At 49.8% G+C, this 16,807-nt stretch overlaps 1 protein-coding gene across 2 annotated transcripts in view; it reads left to right on the top strand.

Annotated features, from left to right (window-relative positions):
• Window positions 1-16,807, top strand: part of LSP1 (lymphocyte specific protein 1) — a 51,423-nt gene that overhangs the window by 27,676 nt on the left and 6,940 nt on the right. For both annotated transcript variants that reach the window (XM_075162990.1, XM_075162991.1), the window contains exons 3-10: window positions 2,591-2,680; window positions 5,805-6,000; window positions 6,962-7,090; window positions 10,351-10,394; window positions 10,568-10,649; window positions 11,019-11,159; window positions 11,870-11,950; window positions 12,827-12,938. In XM_075162990.1, the coding sequence (XP_075019091.1) occupies window positions 2,591-2,680; window positions 5,805-6,000; window positions 6,962-7,090; window positions 10,351-10,394; window positions 10,568-10,649; window positions 11,019-11,159; window positions 11,870-11,950; window positions 12,827-12,913 (850 nt within the window). In that variant the 3' untranslated portion in view covers window positions 12,914-12,938. The remainder of the gene's footprint in view (window positions 1-2,590; window positions 2,681-5,804; window positions 6,001-6,961; window positions 7,091-10,350; window positions 10,395-10,567; window positions 10,650-11,018; window positions 11,160-11,869; window positions 11,951-12,826; window positions 12,939-16,807) is intronic.

Here is a 16,807-nt window from a genome sequence, read left to right on the forward strand (position 1 = left end):
TAAAGACTCCAGTCTTCCCACTCTTTATGTGTTCAGCTTATTTCTGAATATATTAAACACAATGGAAAAGTGTCGGCAGGATTTGGGATTACAGTCAGAGAAGCAGCAGCTTCATTTTACTGGAAAAATAGCAAAAGCTATTTATGAAAATCTATTTTTTCCCATGAAAAGATCATTTTTTTTCTCAGATACTTTCAAAATTATTCAGGACTTTTTTTGGGGGGGGCTAAAAGCATCGCAAAGAAGCTTCAAAATCTTTTGTGGAAATACACCCAGTGATATTCTGGGTGTATTTCCCAGAATTGCAGTCTGCCCTAAAAGCAAACAGAAGATCTGGAAAGTAATAATAATTGTTAGCTTTTCCAAACCTCCCCCTTCACATGGGGGCTGGAAAATAATTCTCAAAAGTCTTTAAAATGGCCGACAAGATCTCTGGTCTCCGCTTCACCGGGAGATGCTGTGAGCGGCCTCGGGCACAGAGCAGCGTGCAGCAGCCCCAGTAACCCAGCTTGCAGGCTCTGGTCCCGCGGGCATAGGCACAGACACGCTGCTGACCCCACGGGACCGTTGGCAGTGCCTATATTTAATTGAGTGCTTAAACATCTGCGAAGGGGGCAATGACAAGACGAACTCCTAAAATGAGGGGTTTTGCTCCCTGCTCCGCGATGCTTGAGCTTGGAAGCATCACGAAGGATGTTTCTTCTCTGGCCATCCCCTGGTTTCTTCTGCAACTGCTGACGGCCACCTGGGCTTGTTCATGCAGCCAGGGTCAGCCCTGGCTATTAATCTTCCGAAAAGCTTTGCTCTCTCTTGTGTAAACACTGTCCCCTCCTTCCCTCGGCTCTTCCCGCGCTGGGACTCATCCCTGCCATGTCACTCCTGTTTGTGCAAACCCGCCCTCGGCATTTCCTTGCACCAAAGGGACAGAGCGAAGCTCCCCTCCTCCCTTCCCCCACTACAAAAAAAGAGAAATAATCCCCAAAACGGCAGGTTTGCAGAAAAGACACCCATAGCCTTGGGAACCAGAGGGATGGACATCGACTTAGGTGGTGCTGTGCTGGCACCGTGCTTCCCCTGGCGCTGGGTTTGCAGAGGGGCACAGGGAAGCGACCAGTTTTCAAACAGCATTCAGCCGGTCTCCCTTGCTCCCTGGGAGCTTTTCTGACAGCCTGAGCACACGTTTGTGGCCGGGGCCACAAATACCAGAGCGATTCTGCCTTGGACATCATCAACACTGCAGCTCGCCTGAAGCCCTGACCTGGGACTCAGCAGATCCGTGGTCCCATCCTGGCTCTGCATCAAATTTCCTGAGCGTTGTCCTGGGGCATCCACGAGCTGCTGCTACACATGCAGTGGAAAATAGCCCAGCCTGGGCTGCGATGTCCTAGACCAACACGGTATCACGCTCAGCAGTCTAAGGAAACGTGGCAGGAGTTGGGCTGTGCTCAAACTTGTGGCTGAGCAGCCGTTTTCGGTGTGCACCCCCTGCTACCCTCCCTGGTGAGCCTGGCAAGGGCATGTGTTTTTTGTAAACCCTCAGCTCCTGCAGTCAGTTCTATATGAGACTCCCGAATCTCAGAGAAATGCCCCATATTTCAAGCCACCGGGGTTACGGAGGAAGCTAAGCATCTCCCGACACCTCCTAAGAGCCCAGAAAGGCAAAGAAAAGACTCACTCACATTTATTATTTTGAATCTCTGAGTTTTAAACTAATTTGTGGGTCCCACATCCTAATTCCCATTCCCAGACGATGTGAGTGCCCTGCATCCCAAAAACATCTGTGAAGCCACCTCCTCAGGCCGATGCTTGCAACGTGGCTGCCCACCTAGGACCCGCAGCCGGGAGGCGATTCTCCTTGCGAACGCAAGGAAAGAAAGAGGAAAAAAAACCCAACAATCCCCGTGCACGGCCAGCCCGCATCTGGTGCCGGCAGCTGTGCGCCCCGGGAGGGCTGCGGCTCCGAACAGCGGTAGGGCATTCACAGGCGGGGAGCCAGAGTCGTGCAAGTGCATGTGACTGGCTCAAAGCTGCAGGGGAATGTGAGGATCCAAGCCAGAACTTGAGCCAGTGTCCTAAGCTTTGAGTCTTCATGCCTTCCCCGTCCAGCGATCTATTCAGGTCCACTCCTGCTGGTTGTTTTTCTATAGGGCTGTGTACAAACATAGGGCAAGCAGCAACCAAGTCTGAAACACTTCTGGTTCAAACAAGCTAGGGCCAGCTCTGGTGCAGAAGAATACCGTGGACTTCTTGGTTTTGATGTGCTGCTTGTCTTTTGCTCGGCTGCGTGCGGCCCCAGAGACCAGGCGGACAGCGGGGTGCTCATGCCGGAGACACGGAGCTGCTCCTTCTTCATCTCCATCTCGCAGTGATGCCCTGAGAGACCCCCTTTGTACAGGGTGCTCCTGAGCACGTGGCAAAGGCGTCTTCCCTGTAACGGAGGATAAGGCTTCAAGTGGGATTTGGGAGCAGTCAGAGGAAAGAAGATGCAATAATTGGAGGGAGAGGAGGACAGTATCAGGCTGGGGCTCTTTCAGGCCAGGTTTGGGGTTTCTTCTCTTTCATCCTGACTTTCCTTCTTGCTGTGTTTCAGCTATGACTTTAAGCCATCCGGGACTTCAGAGCTGGAGGAGGATGAGGGGTTCAGTGACTGGTCCCAGAAGCTTGAGCAGCGCAAACAGAGGTGGGTAGGACACAGCCGGACCGAGGGGAGGGGAACCGACGTGTCCAGCAAAAGGACCGACCCTGGAGGAGGGGCAGGTCGGGTCCCGCACTGCTGGGACGGACGCTCTCCGCCTGCCATTTGGGCTAGCAGGGAGGAACAGGCTCAGGGACTGCCCTGGGCTTCGGGGATGTTTGGATTGAGCTTTGGACTCCAAGCAATGGCAGCCTGCCAGGACGCCTGGGTTTGGAGGAGTGACAACAGCGGATTTAAGCCACCTGAGCTGCTGCAGGGGCTGAAACGGCCTCTAACATAATCCAGGCCAGCCTAAAAAGCTGTTCTAAGTTATTGCGGCTTCCTGGCTCATGGCAGCATAGTGGGTGTTACGGCCCCAGCCCACCTTGTGCTTGACTCCTCTTTCAACGGGGCTCCTCCTCAGCCAGCAAAGAGCCCTGAGAGGTGCTTGTGTGCCGGCTCTTTAGTCCCCATCTCCCATCACTCTCCCCTTGCTGAGCTGAACCAAACTCCTGCCTTCACCACTTCCCTTGGACACCATCTACCTGCATGTGAACTCTGTGACTCAGCTCTCTTGGCAGCTTGATTTTATAGGGAATTTTACCATGTGATGACACAGCCTCTTCTTTACCCCCGAGACTGAAAAAATGCCTAAGATTAATATTTACTGCTGAACAAATAAATAGAGCTCGCCTCTTTCTTACTTTTTTCCCAAACACTCTAGCTAAACCACTCTGCAAGCTGTACCTTCGCAGCCCTGACCCCGCAAGCATTGCTCAAGCACCTCGCCGCAGCACTGATTATCACATCTGTGAGAGCAATTAGAAATCAGCCCCAGCTGCTTTTCAGCACACTGCCTTTTTTTCCACCACCCTTGCAAAGAGCTTGTCCGGAGAGAAAGGCTGCTGCTATTCCCCTCTCAGCCTTCAAAAGAGAATTAGCTGGAAGGGTTGCATTATCCTCTCCAGAAATCGCTCCTTGGGTTTTTATGTGATGCTTGTGTTTATTCTGTAGCGGGGCAGGAGGGTGCTAGGAGGGGAGGTGGCACCCGTGGCAGGTGAAGCCCATCAGAGAGGGTGGTGCTTTAAAGGCAGCGGCTGTAGGTGAGCAGGCTTTTGGCTGGAGGGGCTCAGACCCTGTGGGCTTGCTGGGAGCTGGCTTTTTGCAAAAGCTGGGCTTGCTTCCTAGTGGGTGGCTGTGCCCTGTGAAGTCCCTTCAGCAGCTTTTCCCTTCCTCCTTGCTTACTTGCCTCACCCGAAGGACAGGCTTGGAGTGCGGCGTGAGCCCAGGTAGGCTGTGTGTCTGGCTGGGATGCCCCACGCTGGGACAAGCAGCGCCGTGGCCAGCGTTTCTCAACTGCCCTCTCTCCTGCTTAACTGAATATGGAGCAAACCCTGGTTTTTCATGTGAAGGGTGTTTAGGCGGTGGCTACGACTGAGGGGATGGAGACAGTTGCTTTTCCTTGGAGGGAGCTAAAACGTCTCGTGCATCCCCTGAAGGCCTTGGGGCTAAGGCACGTTTTCTTTTTGGTTCTGGTTCCCCACTTGGTGGGGGGAGATTCTTGCCCCCACAGCCATCAGCTGTGCATGCAAGAGGGTGGGAGCTGGGTCAGACTAGCTGCCTCCCGTAAAAAATTGCTGTGGTGCAAAAGGCATCCTACAGACTGATCGTATCTGCCGGCCTAAATTTTTAATATGAACTTGCATTTTAGCTGGAGGCATTGCTGGCATCCTGGTTAAGAGAAACTAGTTGCCCAGGCTATAAAACCTTCAGAGCCTGTTTGCTCTTGGTGACTGTGCTGTTGTGGGAGGATGATTAGTAGCAAGCCAAGCAAGCCAGCATATGCATCAGCTTTTTCCCTATGTGGTCAGTTGGGAGGGCTGGATGGTGGCTGTCCTGTAAGCTGCCTTCCCAGCAGCAGAGAGGTGGGTGGAAAAGCATCGCTTGAACTTTTTTTCTTGTTTTGGGGCTGGCTGGTGAGGCAGAAGCGGTGAGTCAACCTTGCACTTTGGCAGCTGCCTGCTAGCCAGTCGTCTAGCCTTGTTGTCACAAGCCAGGTGATTTTTCCAAGAAATGGGTGGGAGGAGAAAGCTATTCTCTGGCCAGGGAAAGTACGATGGTAATAACATCTTGGTGCAGGGCTGTGAGCCAGTGAGAGCTCTGGGGTTACGTGCTCCCACCGACTCTGTGCCCAAAGGCATGGGCTGCTCTGCTTTTGCAAAGCTGTTTGCTTCAACATGCTCCTGGGTCTCCTCTCTGCAACCTCGGAGGCTTTAAACCCAAGCCAAGGGGTGACCCTGGCTGCTTTGGGCCTCCTTTGTTTTGCTGGGCTATGACGTGAGTGATGTGAGTAGAGGTGTTATTTATTCTGGTGGGTAAAACTGAGGCTTGGGGTCAGGTGTGGATACGGCATAGCCTGCGAAGCCCTGTGCCTTGCAAACAAACAAAAACCCCAGGCGAGTAGCTGTGCAGCCTTGCCCTGCAGGTTAGCTTCAGCTAGGGAAAAGGGGGATCTTGGGAAGCACATCCACACGTCGTTGGTTGGATCCTCCTCCAGCAAGAGGCTCTGTTAACACGGAAGGCGAGTTAAGGGAGAGGAAGGCTGTGTTTGGTGCTCCACACTGAATTGATGCGGGGAACCACGGGGCCAGGGTCAGATCTGTGTTTGTGCACCAGGACCACAGAGCACGCTGGCTGACCTGGGATTTCGGCTGTAGCAGAGCAGAGAATTGAGCCAGCACCACATCATGGTGGTAGTGTCCTCTCTGCCTGGGGTCTGAGCGGAGGCCAGGACCTGGTGTTCGGGTCTGTCTGATCTCCGCTTTCCTGCGGGTCTTGCCCGTGGTGAGGCTGGAAGGGTGCAGATACTTTCAGCTCTGCCACAACTCTTAGTTGAGCTGTGTCCTGAGTATTCAAAGTGTGGGAGTGTGACGTGACTGCTGTTACATCTGGATGCCTGGAACTGGATGGGACCATGGAAGTGGCTGTGAGCCCTGGTGTGAAACACCCAGCAAGTTGTAGGCTTGGGGGCGTGATAAAATTGGATTTCTAGAGGTCTGAGGCACCCGATGGCGTCTGTAGGCTCATAACAACATGTTTTGCTTCTTTGACCTCTCTCCCCTACCTCTAGGTCTCCACGACAGTCATATGAAGAAGAGGACAGTGGTGTGAGGGAAGCCGAAGTCAAACTGGAGCAGATCCAGCTGGATCAGGAAAGCACGGAGGAGATCCGGGAGGAGAATGTGGTTACTGGGGAGGAAGAGAGGCTGTGCCAAGAGGAAGAACGGGTCCGAGAGCAGGAGGAAGAGGAGAGAGCCGAGCAAGAGGTGGGATCAGGAGGAGCTGACCTTCTCCTCTCCACAGGGCTTGTGGGAAAGCTTGGTGAGCTGCTCTCCAAGAGCTCAGCTCATCATTGCTGCTTACACTGCTGGGTGGTGAGCCCACGTGGACAAGCTGTCATGGCATAACCCGGGGCTGGTGCCACTCTTGCCTGTGCTCCTTCTTGGGGTGACTGCAGGCAGCCTCTGCCCTCTTGCTCTCAGAGCTTGTGGTGTTGTAGTCGCGTCCCTGCAATACCGAGAAGGAAAGTGCTACTATTTCTCCTGTGGTTTTGTGGGCAGTGAGTAGCTCTTCAGGAGAACTCAAATCTAAATTTTACTGCTTGTTTTTCTTTCCCCAGCCTTTATTGCACCTTTGGAGCACTTTGGCTTGATGTATGTCTAAATCTTGCATTGCTCCCAGCTGAGGTTTTCTTTCTTTGCTCTTCCGATGAGGTGTAATTCCTGGTAAACAAGAGAGACAAAGCTGGAAATTGAGTGGTGTGCAAGTCCATTAGGGTGGCTGGGCTGCAAATACCTTCTGTTATAAATGGATTTTGACTTGCGGAGGCTAGTATGCTTTTTGCATTTGAACTGTGTGTGTGACTCTTTCTAGCCCTTTATTCTAAAGGCAGCTGCTCTCTCTCCTTGTGGCCTCTGAATGAGAAATTAACATTTTCCTATCTCAATAGTGGTAAGAAATCTTTATTAACTGATGCAAGGACCCCTTCCATATCATTTTGGAACCTTGAACCTGCAAAATTTCTCTGATATTCCTCCCTTCCTGCCCCCTCAAATTAACACATGAGCTTCTTCCTGGATGTTTCAAAATTAAATGATGTGAACTCAAAGTTTCTGTGTTTGTTTAGTATAAAGCAGAAAGCCTGGGAGACAGGGGAAAAATCACTTTTGTTGCATAGTGAGCACTTTGACCAGCTCACTTCCTGGCTTGTTCATTTTCTGCACTCAGGAAAAGAAGAGAAGGAGAAATGAAGAAGAAGAAGAAGAAACACCAGAAAAACGCCCGAAAGCCCCAAGCCCTGCCAGCCTGGAGGAGGAGGAGCTGTGCTCTGACCACACCGCAGTGTGCTCCACCAAGGTTTGTGTTCCTGGGGCCCCTCTGGAGGCGATGGCAGCTATCGCAATGGAGCACCTAACTAAGGATGAGGAAAGATGACCCAGGGCTTGTGGTAACATAGGGTGTGAATCCTGTTATCCCACTCCTGCTACAGGCTGGGACAAATCACTTGATCCGTTTCCTTCATCCTCCGTGGTTGTCAGCCTCCTCTCCTCCTGCTTTGCCTGCTTGAGCTGTTGGAGGCTGTAACTGTCTCTGTGTATGCTTTGCCAATCACCCTAAATGTCTAAGTTCACTGAGGACTTCAGGGAATATTGTAATACTGAGAAAGATGTCTGTGCTTTAAGCTTGTGAATTTGGTCAAGGATGACACATGAACTTAATCAGAAAATGAAATTTCCCTTCCAAACCCCCCCCCCCCCCCCAAAATTGAAGCACTGGAATTTCCCTATCTCACTTAGAATAAATCAGAAAGTATGACTTAAATTTTTTTAAACAAACTGGGATTCCTGATCTCTGAAGCATTGTGTCCTTCCCAATCACATCTGTCTGCATTGATGCTCTTGTGAAACTCCTGGTTTTAGCACCACCTGAATTGCACCTTGTGACTCAGAAGCATTTGCTACAGATCCTCAGTTCTGTGCACGTGCTTTTAAATACAATAGCTACAGATAAGTGGTTTCTGTAGCGAACGGCTTTTTGTCTTTGTAAGCCCTAAGCTTGTTGATTATAGCAGTGAGGGAAATTGTGTGGAGCCTGGGTAGCCTGTTAATCTGCTGTTGGGATTATCTCTGCTTTTTTGCATTTATATCTGTGCTATTTGCTTCTTAGTCAATATTTCCTGGACGGGGAGGATTGTATGAACGCTTCCTCTTGCACCAGTAAATAGATCGTAAGCGGAGGGTTTCATCATCTACAACCATCAGATTCTTGCTCTTTATGGAGAAGCCTTTTGAAAATCAGAGAGGGGAGAAAGGGTGGGTTTGGATGCAGGCCATGTGCCAATGTTAGGTTTGAAAAGGGGGGTGGGGGTGGCCAAAGCATACCCCTGAGTGGGACTGGCGGGGAGATGTGGGAAACACTTCTAGTGCCTTTTATGTGCTTAAATTCTCACCATTACAAACCCAAAACACACATAGCTTCCTGACCTGAGCTTAGCTGCTGCTGCTGCTAGCATTAGCTCAGGGAAAGGTTTAGAAATACAGTCTCTGTGTTTTGTAACGGTGATGTCAGAGCTCACCAATACACAAAGCCGAATGTAAAGCTCTTCAGGAAAAATATGAGCTTGGGATCTTTCCAAAGGCAGGAGGTGCTTTACACCCCAGCTAGCAGGGCTTTATGTGAACACTAAGAATTAAACATATTGACCACCAAGAAGGTGTTTTGGCACGGGATCGCTCAGCAGAAACACGGCGTGCAGTGGCAAGATGAGCGCATCTGCGGTGGGCGGTGAGCTCCCCTGCCAGCTGTGGCTGGTGGAGGCTGGGTGCACATCTGGGGCAGGCAGATGTTGGGGTGAAGTAGGACGGGGTTTTTGGGGTTCAGAGGGCCAACGTGGCCTGGGGGCTGGAATGGATGTGTGGTGGCAGGGGGGAAGCCTTGTACCAGCCCAGTTTTTGTCCCAGGCTGCTTGTAAGCTCTGAGTTTTGAGGTTGGCTGAGTGAGCAACTGTGGTTTCTTCTGGCCTTTAGAAAGTGCTTTGGACCAGAGAAATGCATGTGTCTCGCTGCAAAAAATTGCCCTACAGGGCAGAGGGAGGTGGCCTCCAAATAGCTTAGGAGAAGTTTGTTCCCACCTAGACTGTCATGCTGACACTTACTGTCACCTACAACCTGTTTTTAGGCCCCTCTGTGTTTAACTTGATGCTCATTTATGACCTTTTGGAAGCACCTGTGGGTGGTTTGCACCTGCACAACATCTCTCTGGCAGGGTTGGCAAGGTTTTTTCTTATTGATATCTTATCTACTTGTGGTTGAGAAGCTGAGACATGGGTGGGGATCCACCCGATTCCCCTTTCAGGTGCTGTTATGCCCCATGAGGTGCCAGCCTGCCCATCAATGGCCAACCCGGAGGGATGGGCAACCCAATCTCTGAAGCCACGGCTCAGGCAAGCACCAATTCCTCCAGCACCGAGCAAAGGAGCAAGCTGGCAGCAGGTGGACAGCCTGCCCAGCAGAAACTGCTGGCTGGAGCGATATCTGTCACGCTGCTGTCTTGGGACCCCGTAGAGTGACTCTCCCTAGCGCATCTCTGTTAGCCAGGTTGCGCTGTTTGGTGGTGGTTGTGCTCCTCTCTAACAGGCCTTGTGCTCTTGGGCACAGCTGTTAAACGTGTCCTCTCTGTGACACTGTCTTATCTTCTGCTTAGCTAAAATTTAGCACCAGCATCCTGAAAGTGTCTTAAAACGAGCAGTTAGTGCTGCTTTTCACCTGCTAACTTGGTAGGTGATGTTTCCCATGGCACAGGCAGCAGTATACAGGGAGAGAGGCTCCTTGTTACTTGATTGCTGCTCCTTGACTCTGTAGGAGCTGCTGTTAAGAAATAGCCTCCTCTTTGACTTGAAAGTGATTTTCTCTCCGTGTTCTTGTTTTCTGGGGCACAAAAGTGCTGTGAGGTTTAGCAACATTTCAGCTTTCCTTTATTCAGTGGTTGAGAAGTGTTTGTTCACCTTCCCGTCTTGGCCAAAGAGTTCTTGCAAACTTTGCCTCTCGTGCAAAACTCTTTCCTGATGGCTTGACCTGCAGGGCTGCCTTGCAGGTGGCTCCACGTGCTGACTTGCCCTGTCTGGGCGCTTCTCTGGTGTGGATAAGCCGCGATGTAACTCATGCCTGTGCTCCTCTCATGCTTGGCTCCTCTTCTGCAGATGTGGCTGGGAGTGCCTCTAGTTTTCCCCCTTGTCTTTCCACACTTGTCACTCTCTTGCGTCTGGCTAGGAAACCGAGTGTCTGAGAAAGATACCTGGTCCTTGAGCAGGAAAAATGGTCTGGGTTGCTGTTTCAGCTGTCAGTCAAGCTGCACGTTGTTGGTTTGCCCCTGAAACTGGTTGGGCTGCTACTGTGCACTGGTGCTTTTGGTTGGGATTCTGCTCACCTGCCTTGGAAAGGAGAAGGAAAAGGGATGCTCAGTGTGGGAACGTGGGACTGAGTGAGGCATTTCTAACCAAAATCTGGATGAGGGAGCAGGGAAGAGAAATGTTTGAACTATGGTCAGCCAAGGTGACCTACATCCATCTGAGGTCCATCGAGAAAAGTAATATCTTTGTCTTCTCTCTCCCACTTTAGATCACGGACAGAACCGAGTCACTGAACCGCTCAATAAAGAAAAGGTATCTCTAGGGTTGAAGAGGGCCTTGGGGTAAAGCAGGTCCCTTCCTCCAAACGGAGGATGCCAGAGGGCCCTGCTGTGGGTATGGGCAGGAGTGACAGGCTGCCTGTGGCCCTCAAAGTCTTCTGACTGAGATACTGGGGGATCACCTTAATCCTCTTCTTGCTTCTCCAGTAACAGCATAAAGAAGACCCAGCCTCCCCTCCCTGTGTCAAAGATCGATGACAGGCTGGAGCAGTACACACAGGCTATTGAGGTGGGCTGCTGTGTTGTCTCTCGGTCCCCTTCAGAGCCCTCCTCCAAAGGAGCCCTCTTTGCAGGGCGTTGCTCTCCCACCATGCCTCTTAGTCTCACCATCTGGGAGATGACAACTGAATCATCTCCCCTTGGATGGGAGCAGCCCTTTCTCCTGTCTCTATCTCCCTTCACAGCATAAAGTACGTTTCTTTAGCAAGCTGCCCCATCCTTGTTTCCTCACATTCCTTGCTTAAAGGGTGGGAGCATCTGGCAGGAACTAGCAAGACCCTACAGGTCTCCTTTTACAACCCCTCATCCCTGAGGACCTCCAATTACGGGGGGGGAGCACACTCTCCCTGACAGCGATCTTTCTCCATTTATTTTCCAGACATCCACAAAGGCTCCAAAACCTGTCCGACAGCCCTCTCTTGACCTTCCGACCACGAGCATGATGGTAGCCAGCACAAAAAGCCTCTGGGAGACTGGAGAGGTCGCAGCTCAGTCTGCCGTGAAGTCCCCACCCTGTAAGGTATGGCACCCGCAGGACTTGCCCGGCTTGTGCAGGGGAAGAGGGGCTGGCCTCTGGGCACAACTTGCGTTAGCCTGTTGGCTAACCTCAGAGCTTTGCTTCATCTCTGCTAGGGTCCCGAATCGCTCCTTGGTGGTACAGCTAGGAAAGCCTCTGTGATGCTAGTTGAGGGTTTGCTTTGAAATGGGAATAAATTCAGCTGGTGTGGAAAACGTGTACGTCTTCTGCAGGGGCTAGGACTGAGCTCTGGTTGTTGAGCACAGAGTTGGATCTAGTACCAAGATAAATCCTGTAAAATTGGAAAATGCAGAGAGTATTATGTATTGCTTTCAATTTCACTTTCTGGTCATTGTGAGTGAGGCTGCTGCTGTAACACATGGGTTGCAAATCTGTGTTTATGTGAATGAAATTCTTTCCACATAAAAAAAAGCCTTGATGTTAACATGTCTTAAATAGTTAACAAACTTAAGAAAATAAACATCTTGGATCTCTGATCCAGGCTCTTGTTGAAGAGAGTGAGAGAGAGGAAAACATAGGATATACTGGGAATAGGAAGAAGTTTTCACAGTCATGGGTTTTAGCTGCAGCTGTCATAGGTCAGATGATGTGATATTATAAATAAAAAAGAAGGTCAGATGTGAAAGGGACGTGAACAAAGGCATGTTCAGCAGCGTTAGCAGTGAAGGGTAATGAGAACATCATCTTCTCAGGATATTGTGGCTGGAGACATCGTGAGTAAAAGAAGCCTTTGGGAACAGAAGGGCAATCCCAAACCCGAGACCAACATCAAGGTGAGTTAGTATCCGTGCGAGTATGAAAGCACTTGCTCTGCTGTCAAAAAGAAAAGAGCTCTTAGCTGGGTTGGAAGTATCGAGAAGATGGTGATGTTCTGTAGGAACAAGGGCTGCCTGTACCTATCAATGCAATTGCATACCTAAGAGGTCTTCCTAACAGTGAGCTGCTATCGCTTCAGCCCTAGTAAAAATGGGGGCAAAAATCATTTTATAACCAGTAATACTGAAAGGTATCTTGAATAGCACGTTGTTCTCAGGCCATGGGTTGGGAGCCCCAGCCTTCTAGGCTAAAATTGAACTGCAAATGTGAGTTAATTTGCTCTTGTTATGCTTTTTAATCTTGAGAGTAAAGAAAACGTGCAAAATTAAGTGGAACTGAACCTAAGGCACCCTAACCGCTTGGGGTTTTGTGCCTACTGGTACATTTGTGGGAATGCCTATTAAAATGCCTGCTGCTTGAACCGTGCAGGCTGGGAGAGGAAGATCAAAGTATCTTGTCTGTGCCTGGATCGATACTGCTGCCAGGAGGTGGTAAATGAAACTGGCTCTCGCCAGGGTGAAGCCAGCCCTGGCTTCGGGGGCTGGGGCTCTTAGATGAGCGGTCCCTCGCGATGCCTGGCATTGCATCTTCCCTTTCCTATTTCCCATCCCGCGCTTGCTGTGTTACCTTACGCTTATAGAAAGTGGCGGTCAGTCTGCGCAAAGGGTTTACATGGCAGGGGCAAGAAGGGAGTACAGAGCAGGCTGGCTCCAAGTCCTCTGGGATGACAGACAACCGTATCACATACTCCTCTGGCTTCAGTTATTTGATCTTGACTGCCTATTTGAGGGAGAAAAATGCTGATTTTGGCTCTTTCTTTCTCTCCTGTTCAGTCCACGCCTGGCAAAAAGTATAAATTTGTTGCGACAGGCCATGGCCAGTACAAGAAGGTGTTGATAGATGATGCTGCAGAGCAATAGCATGCCTGGAGGAGTCGTTAACCAGGTAGGTGGGGTACGACCTTGCGCTGTGTAACAAACTCCTGGCGCTGTTCTGGCGGGACGTTGGGGTTATTTCTGCCAGCTACGCTTTGGGTGAGTTGGGAGGTACTGCATGGTAACAGCTGGAGCCTTGCTTCTGGGCGAACGCCTGACTTTCTGAGGTGGAAGGGAGTTGGGTACACAGTGGGGGGTTGTTTTGGTCTTTGACTTTCTGACGCTGCTAGGAAGCTGGATACCTGTCTTAGTTTAATCTGCAGAATAAATCCCTTAGCTACTGCTGTTTGGGTGAAGATGCGTTTGCCTTTGCTAGTTCAAAGGAACAGTCTATCTGCTGGTTTTTTCTCATGCTCTCTTATGTTGCAAGGAGAGGTAGATAGCTGGAGGTCATTCTGGCTGAGCATAGGGGCTGATGTACTTCTGAAATTCAGATGCTTCTGGGGTCTAATTCCCTGATTTCCGGAATTAATCGGGGGAAAAACTTTTAATGATTTCAGTAACCTCTTGGAAGCAGTCCATAATAGGGTGGTTGTAGGGAGGACAAGAACATCTGCTGTGCTGGGTAGACCAACAGAGCAGAAAGGACCGTCCTCTGACGTGTAGCAAGGGGGAAGGCAGAGCTGGGTTGCTGTGCCCTCTTGAAACAGTCTTTGGATCTCATGCTCATATTGTGTTTATGTTAATAGATATCCTGGTGTTATCTTGAGTGGATGATAGTAGAGGGTTGTGGCAATAAGGAGGAATGGCGTAGAGGGAGGTGATAACTGGTTGGATCCAACCGGGCAGCATCTGGCCTTGTGAGAGGAGAGGAAGTTGTCGGGGTGAAAACAAGCTCATTCTTTTTTCCTACTATAAAAAAGAAGCTTTATTTCATAGCCAAGCTTATAAATAGCTCTGTCTGCTACAAAACACCTTTTGTTTCTGAACGCTTCTGGCGGTTGTGTTCCTTCTTTTTTTTTCTTTTTTTTTTTTTCCCCTCAAGGAGTTGGCTTCTGAGTGCAGCATATTGTTTTGTTTGTGGGTTTTTTTTTTTTTCCTTTTGTGGTGCCCATTTACAAGAGAAGCTCTCTTGAATGCCACTTTGAGATGGGCAGCAGTACAAACCCAAGCCTGCCCAAAGCTATGTTTTTAGATGTAAAGAAGGAGAAGCCCACCGGACTTGTACCCTCAACTTGCTTCTCTGCCTGTGGCTTTCAGAAACCTATTTTAAGGTCTCCTCTTTGATCAGACCTCTTCTTTTTTTCTGAAGTCTGCTTTGATGCACCAGGTGGGATCTAACTGAGGTTCAATTCTTTATAGCAAACAGGTTTTGCTAGGTTGTCAGCGGGTTTTGTTTGCCCTACCTGAACTTCTGCAAGCAGCTCAAAGGAAAGTGCCCTCAGCTCTGATCTTTTTCCAGCATCCTGTCTTGAAAGGCCAGTGGCTGTCACGGGATGTCCTCTAGGATCCACCCAGTACTCCAAACAACCACTGCACAGCACTGTTGCCCTATAGGCTCATTCATAAACACGTTTTTTTTACTGTGAATAGCAAAATGACCGGATAGCTTGGAGGATCGTGGCTTGTTTCTGTTCTTGGGTTTTTATCTGGCTGTTTTGTGTGCTGAGAGGTCCCTGCTCCCCAGCTCCTCTCCACCCACCTGAACTACGTTCATCCTTTTTCCCTGCTGCTGGATCCCTTCATGGCTGCCTTTCTGCTCCCAAACCCTTCTTGCTCACCCCATGTCACTCGCTCAACACCACCTTATCAGCTTTCTAGTTGCTTGAGCACAGGTACAGTTTTTCCTCCTCCCCTCCCTTCCTGAGCTGCAGGACCTCCGGCCACCCTGCGGAGCAAGAAGTTTTCTGTAAAGTGGCAATGTGGGCTCTTACCAACTGCCCGAGGCTGTTTGATACTGAAAAACAACCAAACTCTGGGTCCAGTGGTGTTCTCCTTCCCTCGCTCAGCACGGCAGCTCAGGCTGGGACATGCTGCAATGGCTCCCAATGCAGAACCGCTGGTGGAAATCTCCTCTTGCCTCCAGGCTTCTGTTCTCTCCTCTGCAACGCTCTCATGCCAGGGTCTGTCTCTGCAGGACTGACCTTGCCTGCTGTATGCCCCTGCTCTTCACTTTTGGGGCAGAAGGGCTAAACCATGCAGCCAGACCTGCCTTCCTCTGCTTCCCGCTGCAGGCATTGCTCTCCCCACCGGCGATTCTCCGTCCTCCACCCCTGTGCAGTGGGGCTGGGTTGTGGATACAGTCTGGTGGGAAGCCCAGGAGATGCAAGGCATAAACCTTTCCTCATCACCATGTGTGAGAGTCGCTGGTTTGTTCTGGGTGGTTGTCCTCGTTGCAGGACAAAGTGGATTAAACCACAATTGCTTCTGAAACCGTCTTCTCTGGCCAGATTCGCTTAGTCTCCCAAGTGTAATCAATATTGGCTGTTCTGCTTCACGCTAATGCTGTGGATCTCGTGAATGCAGACTCTTGGGCACAGGCATCCGACCGTCTGCGCTATGGTAAGGTGCCATTTTATCGCTGTGTGGTAAGACCATCCTTATCTGCATTAGGCATTCTACGTGTTTTAAGCTGCACTCTTTTTGATTTTGTGTTGCTGCGTGGATCTTTCTCTATGGCCTTCTCTTGCAGCATGTCGAATTATTCTGCAAAGCTTACCTGGGATCCACTCGTGATTACCAGTGCATTTCCAACCTACCTATTTTCAGCTTTTTCCTGGAAAACTGGGGGGTCAGAGAAATCCAAACTTTAGATATTTGGGTTATTCTTCCTTCTCATTTTTTTTTTTTTCCCTTGGAATAGGGAAGGAGCTACAAAACAGAGGATAAGACCAGAAAAGTAAAAACGTCAGTGGTGGTTTGATTATAACTGAGCTCTTCTGGTAGCATCCTTGCAAAATTGGAAGACTTCAAAAAGGCAAAAGGGCCTCTTGGTTTTGTTTCTAAGTCTGTTTGCAGTTTGGCTTGGGAAAATTTTGGTCAGCTCCATATCCTCTGCACATGAAGAGAATGTGGAGAGCTGTGTATCGAGTTTCCTATTTGGACTAAACATAGCAATCCTATATTAGCTGTGTAGGAATATCCCAGCATATGACAAAGTCCCTTGAGAAACAGAAATAGCTGATCTCCAGCTTTCATGCTCATAAGCTTGGTGGTGATGGAGATGCAAAAAGTGACCATAATGCTGGAAAGCACAGTTGTCTCTTTGGATGGACGGAGTTGGGGATTTTGTTTTCAATACCCTTTTTTCAGGACGTCAGGCAGCAGCAGCTATGCAACTACTATGATCTTGCCTCTGAAAATGAGACTACACGTGGTTAGCAGGAACCCCCAGAAAACAGCACCTGTTAAATACACAGAGCTGGATACCCACATGCTGGAGCAGGCTCTTGCTGGTTATCGTGAAAATACTAACCCTCAGCTGTACTTAAAAAAGCACTGTAAAATAACATAACAGAACTTGATTACTGCAACAAAGTTAGTCGTCTGTGCGCTACGGTTTAGTAGACTGACCTAGGAGGACATGAAATGATGTTGTCCAGTGTTTTAGGCAGGGGAACTGCTATGTGAGAGAAGGATGGATACCTTACGCTGTCCCTTGTCTGTGCCTTGGGTGAAAGGATGAGTTTCCACCTTGCTCTCAGTGAACGGGTGTGAGGGGTCCTCCACAGCGCTTTCAGTGGAGAAGCTAAAGAGATGATGTGTACCCTCTTTGAGGTCAGTTTCTAAGAATCCCTAGAGGAGATGTGGAGCAACCCAGATTCTTTCACGGTGTCTCATCTACAGCTGCTTTTATTTCTAGGATTTCTCTAGGTCTTAAATAAATAAAATAAATTTGGATTCCATCATCCTCCTCCAAACCGGGCTTTTTTTACAGGC

This window comes from Calonectris borealis, chromosome 14 (assembly GCF_964195595.1).
Source record: "Calonectris borealis chromosome 14, bCalBor7.hap1.2, whole genome shotgun sequence".
Classification (NCBI taxonomy): Eukaryota; Metazoa; Chordata; class Aves; order Procellariiformes; family Procellariidae; genus Calonectris; species Calonectris borealis.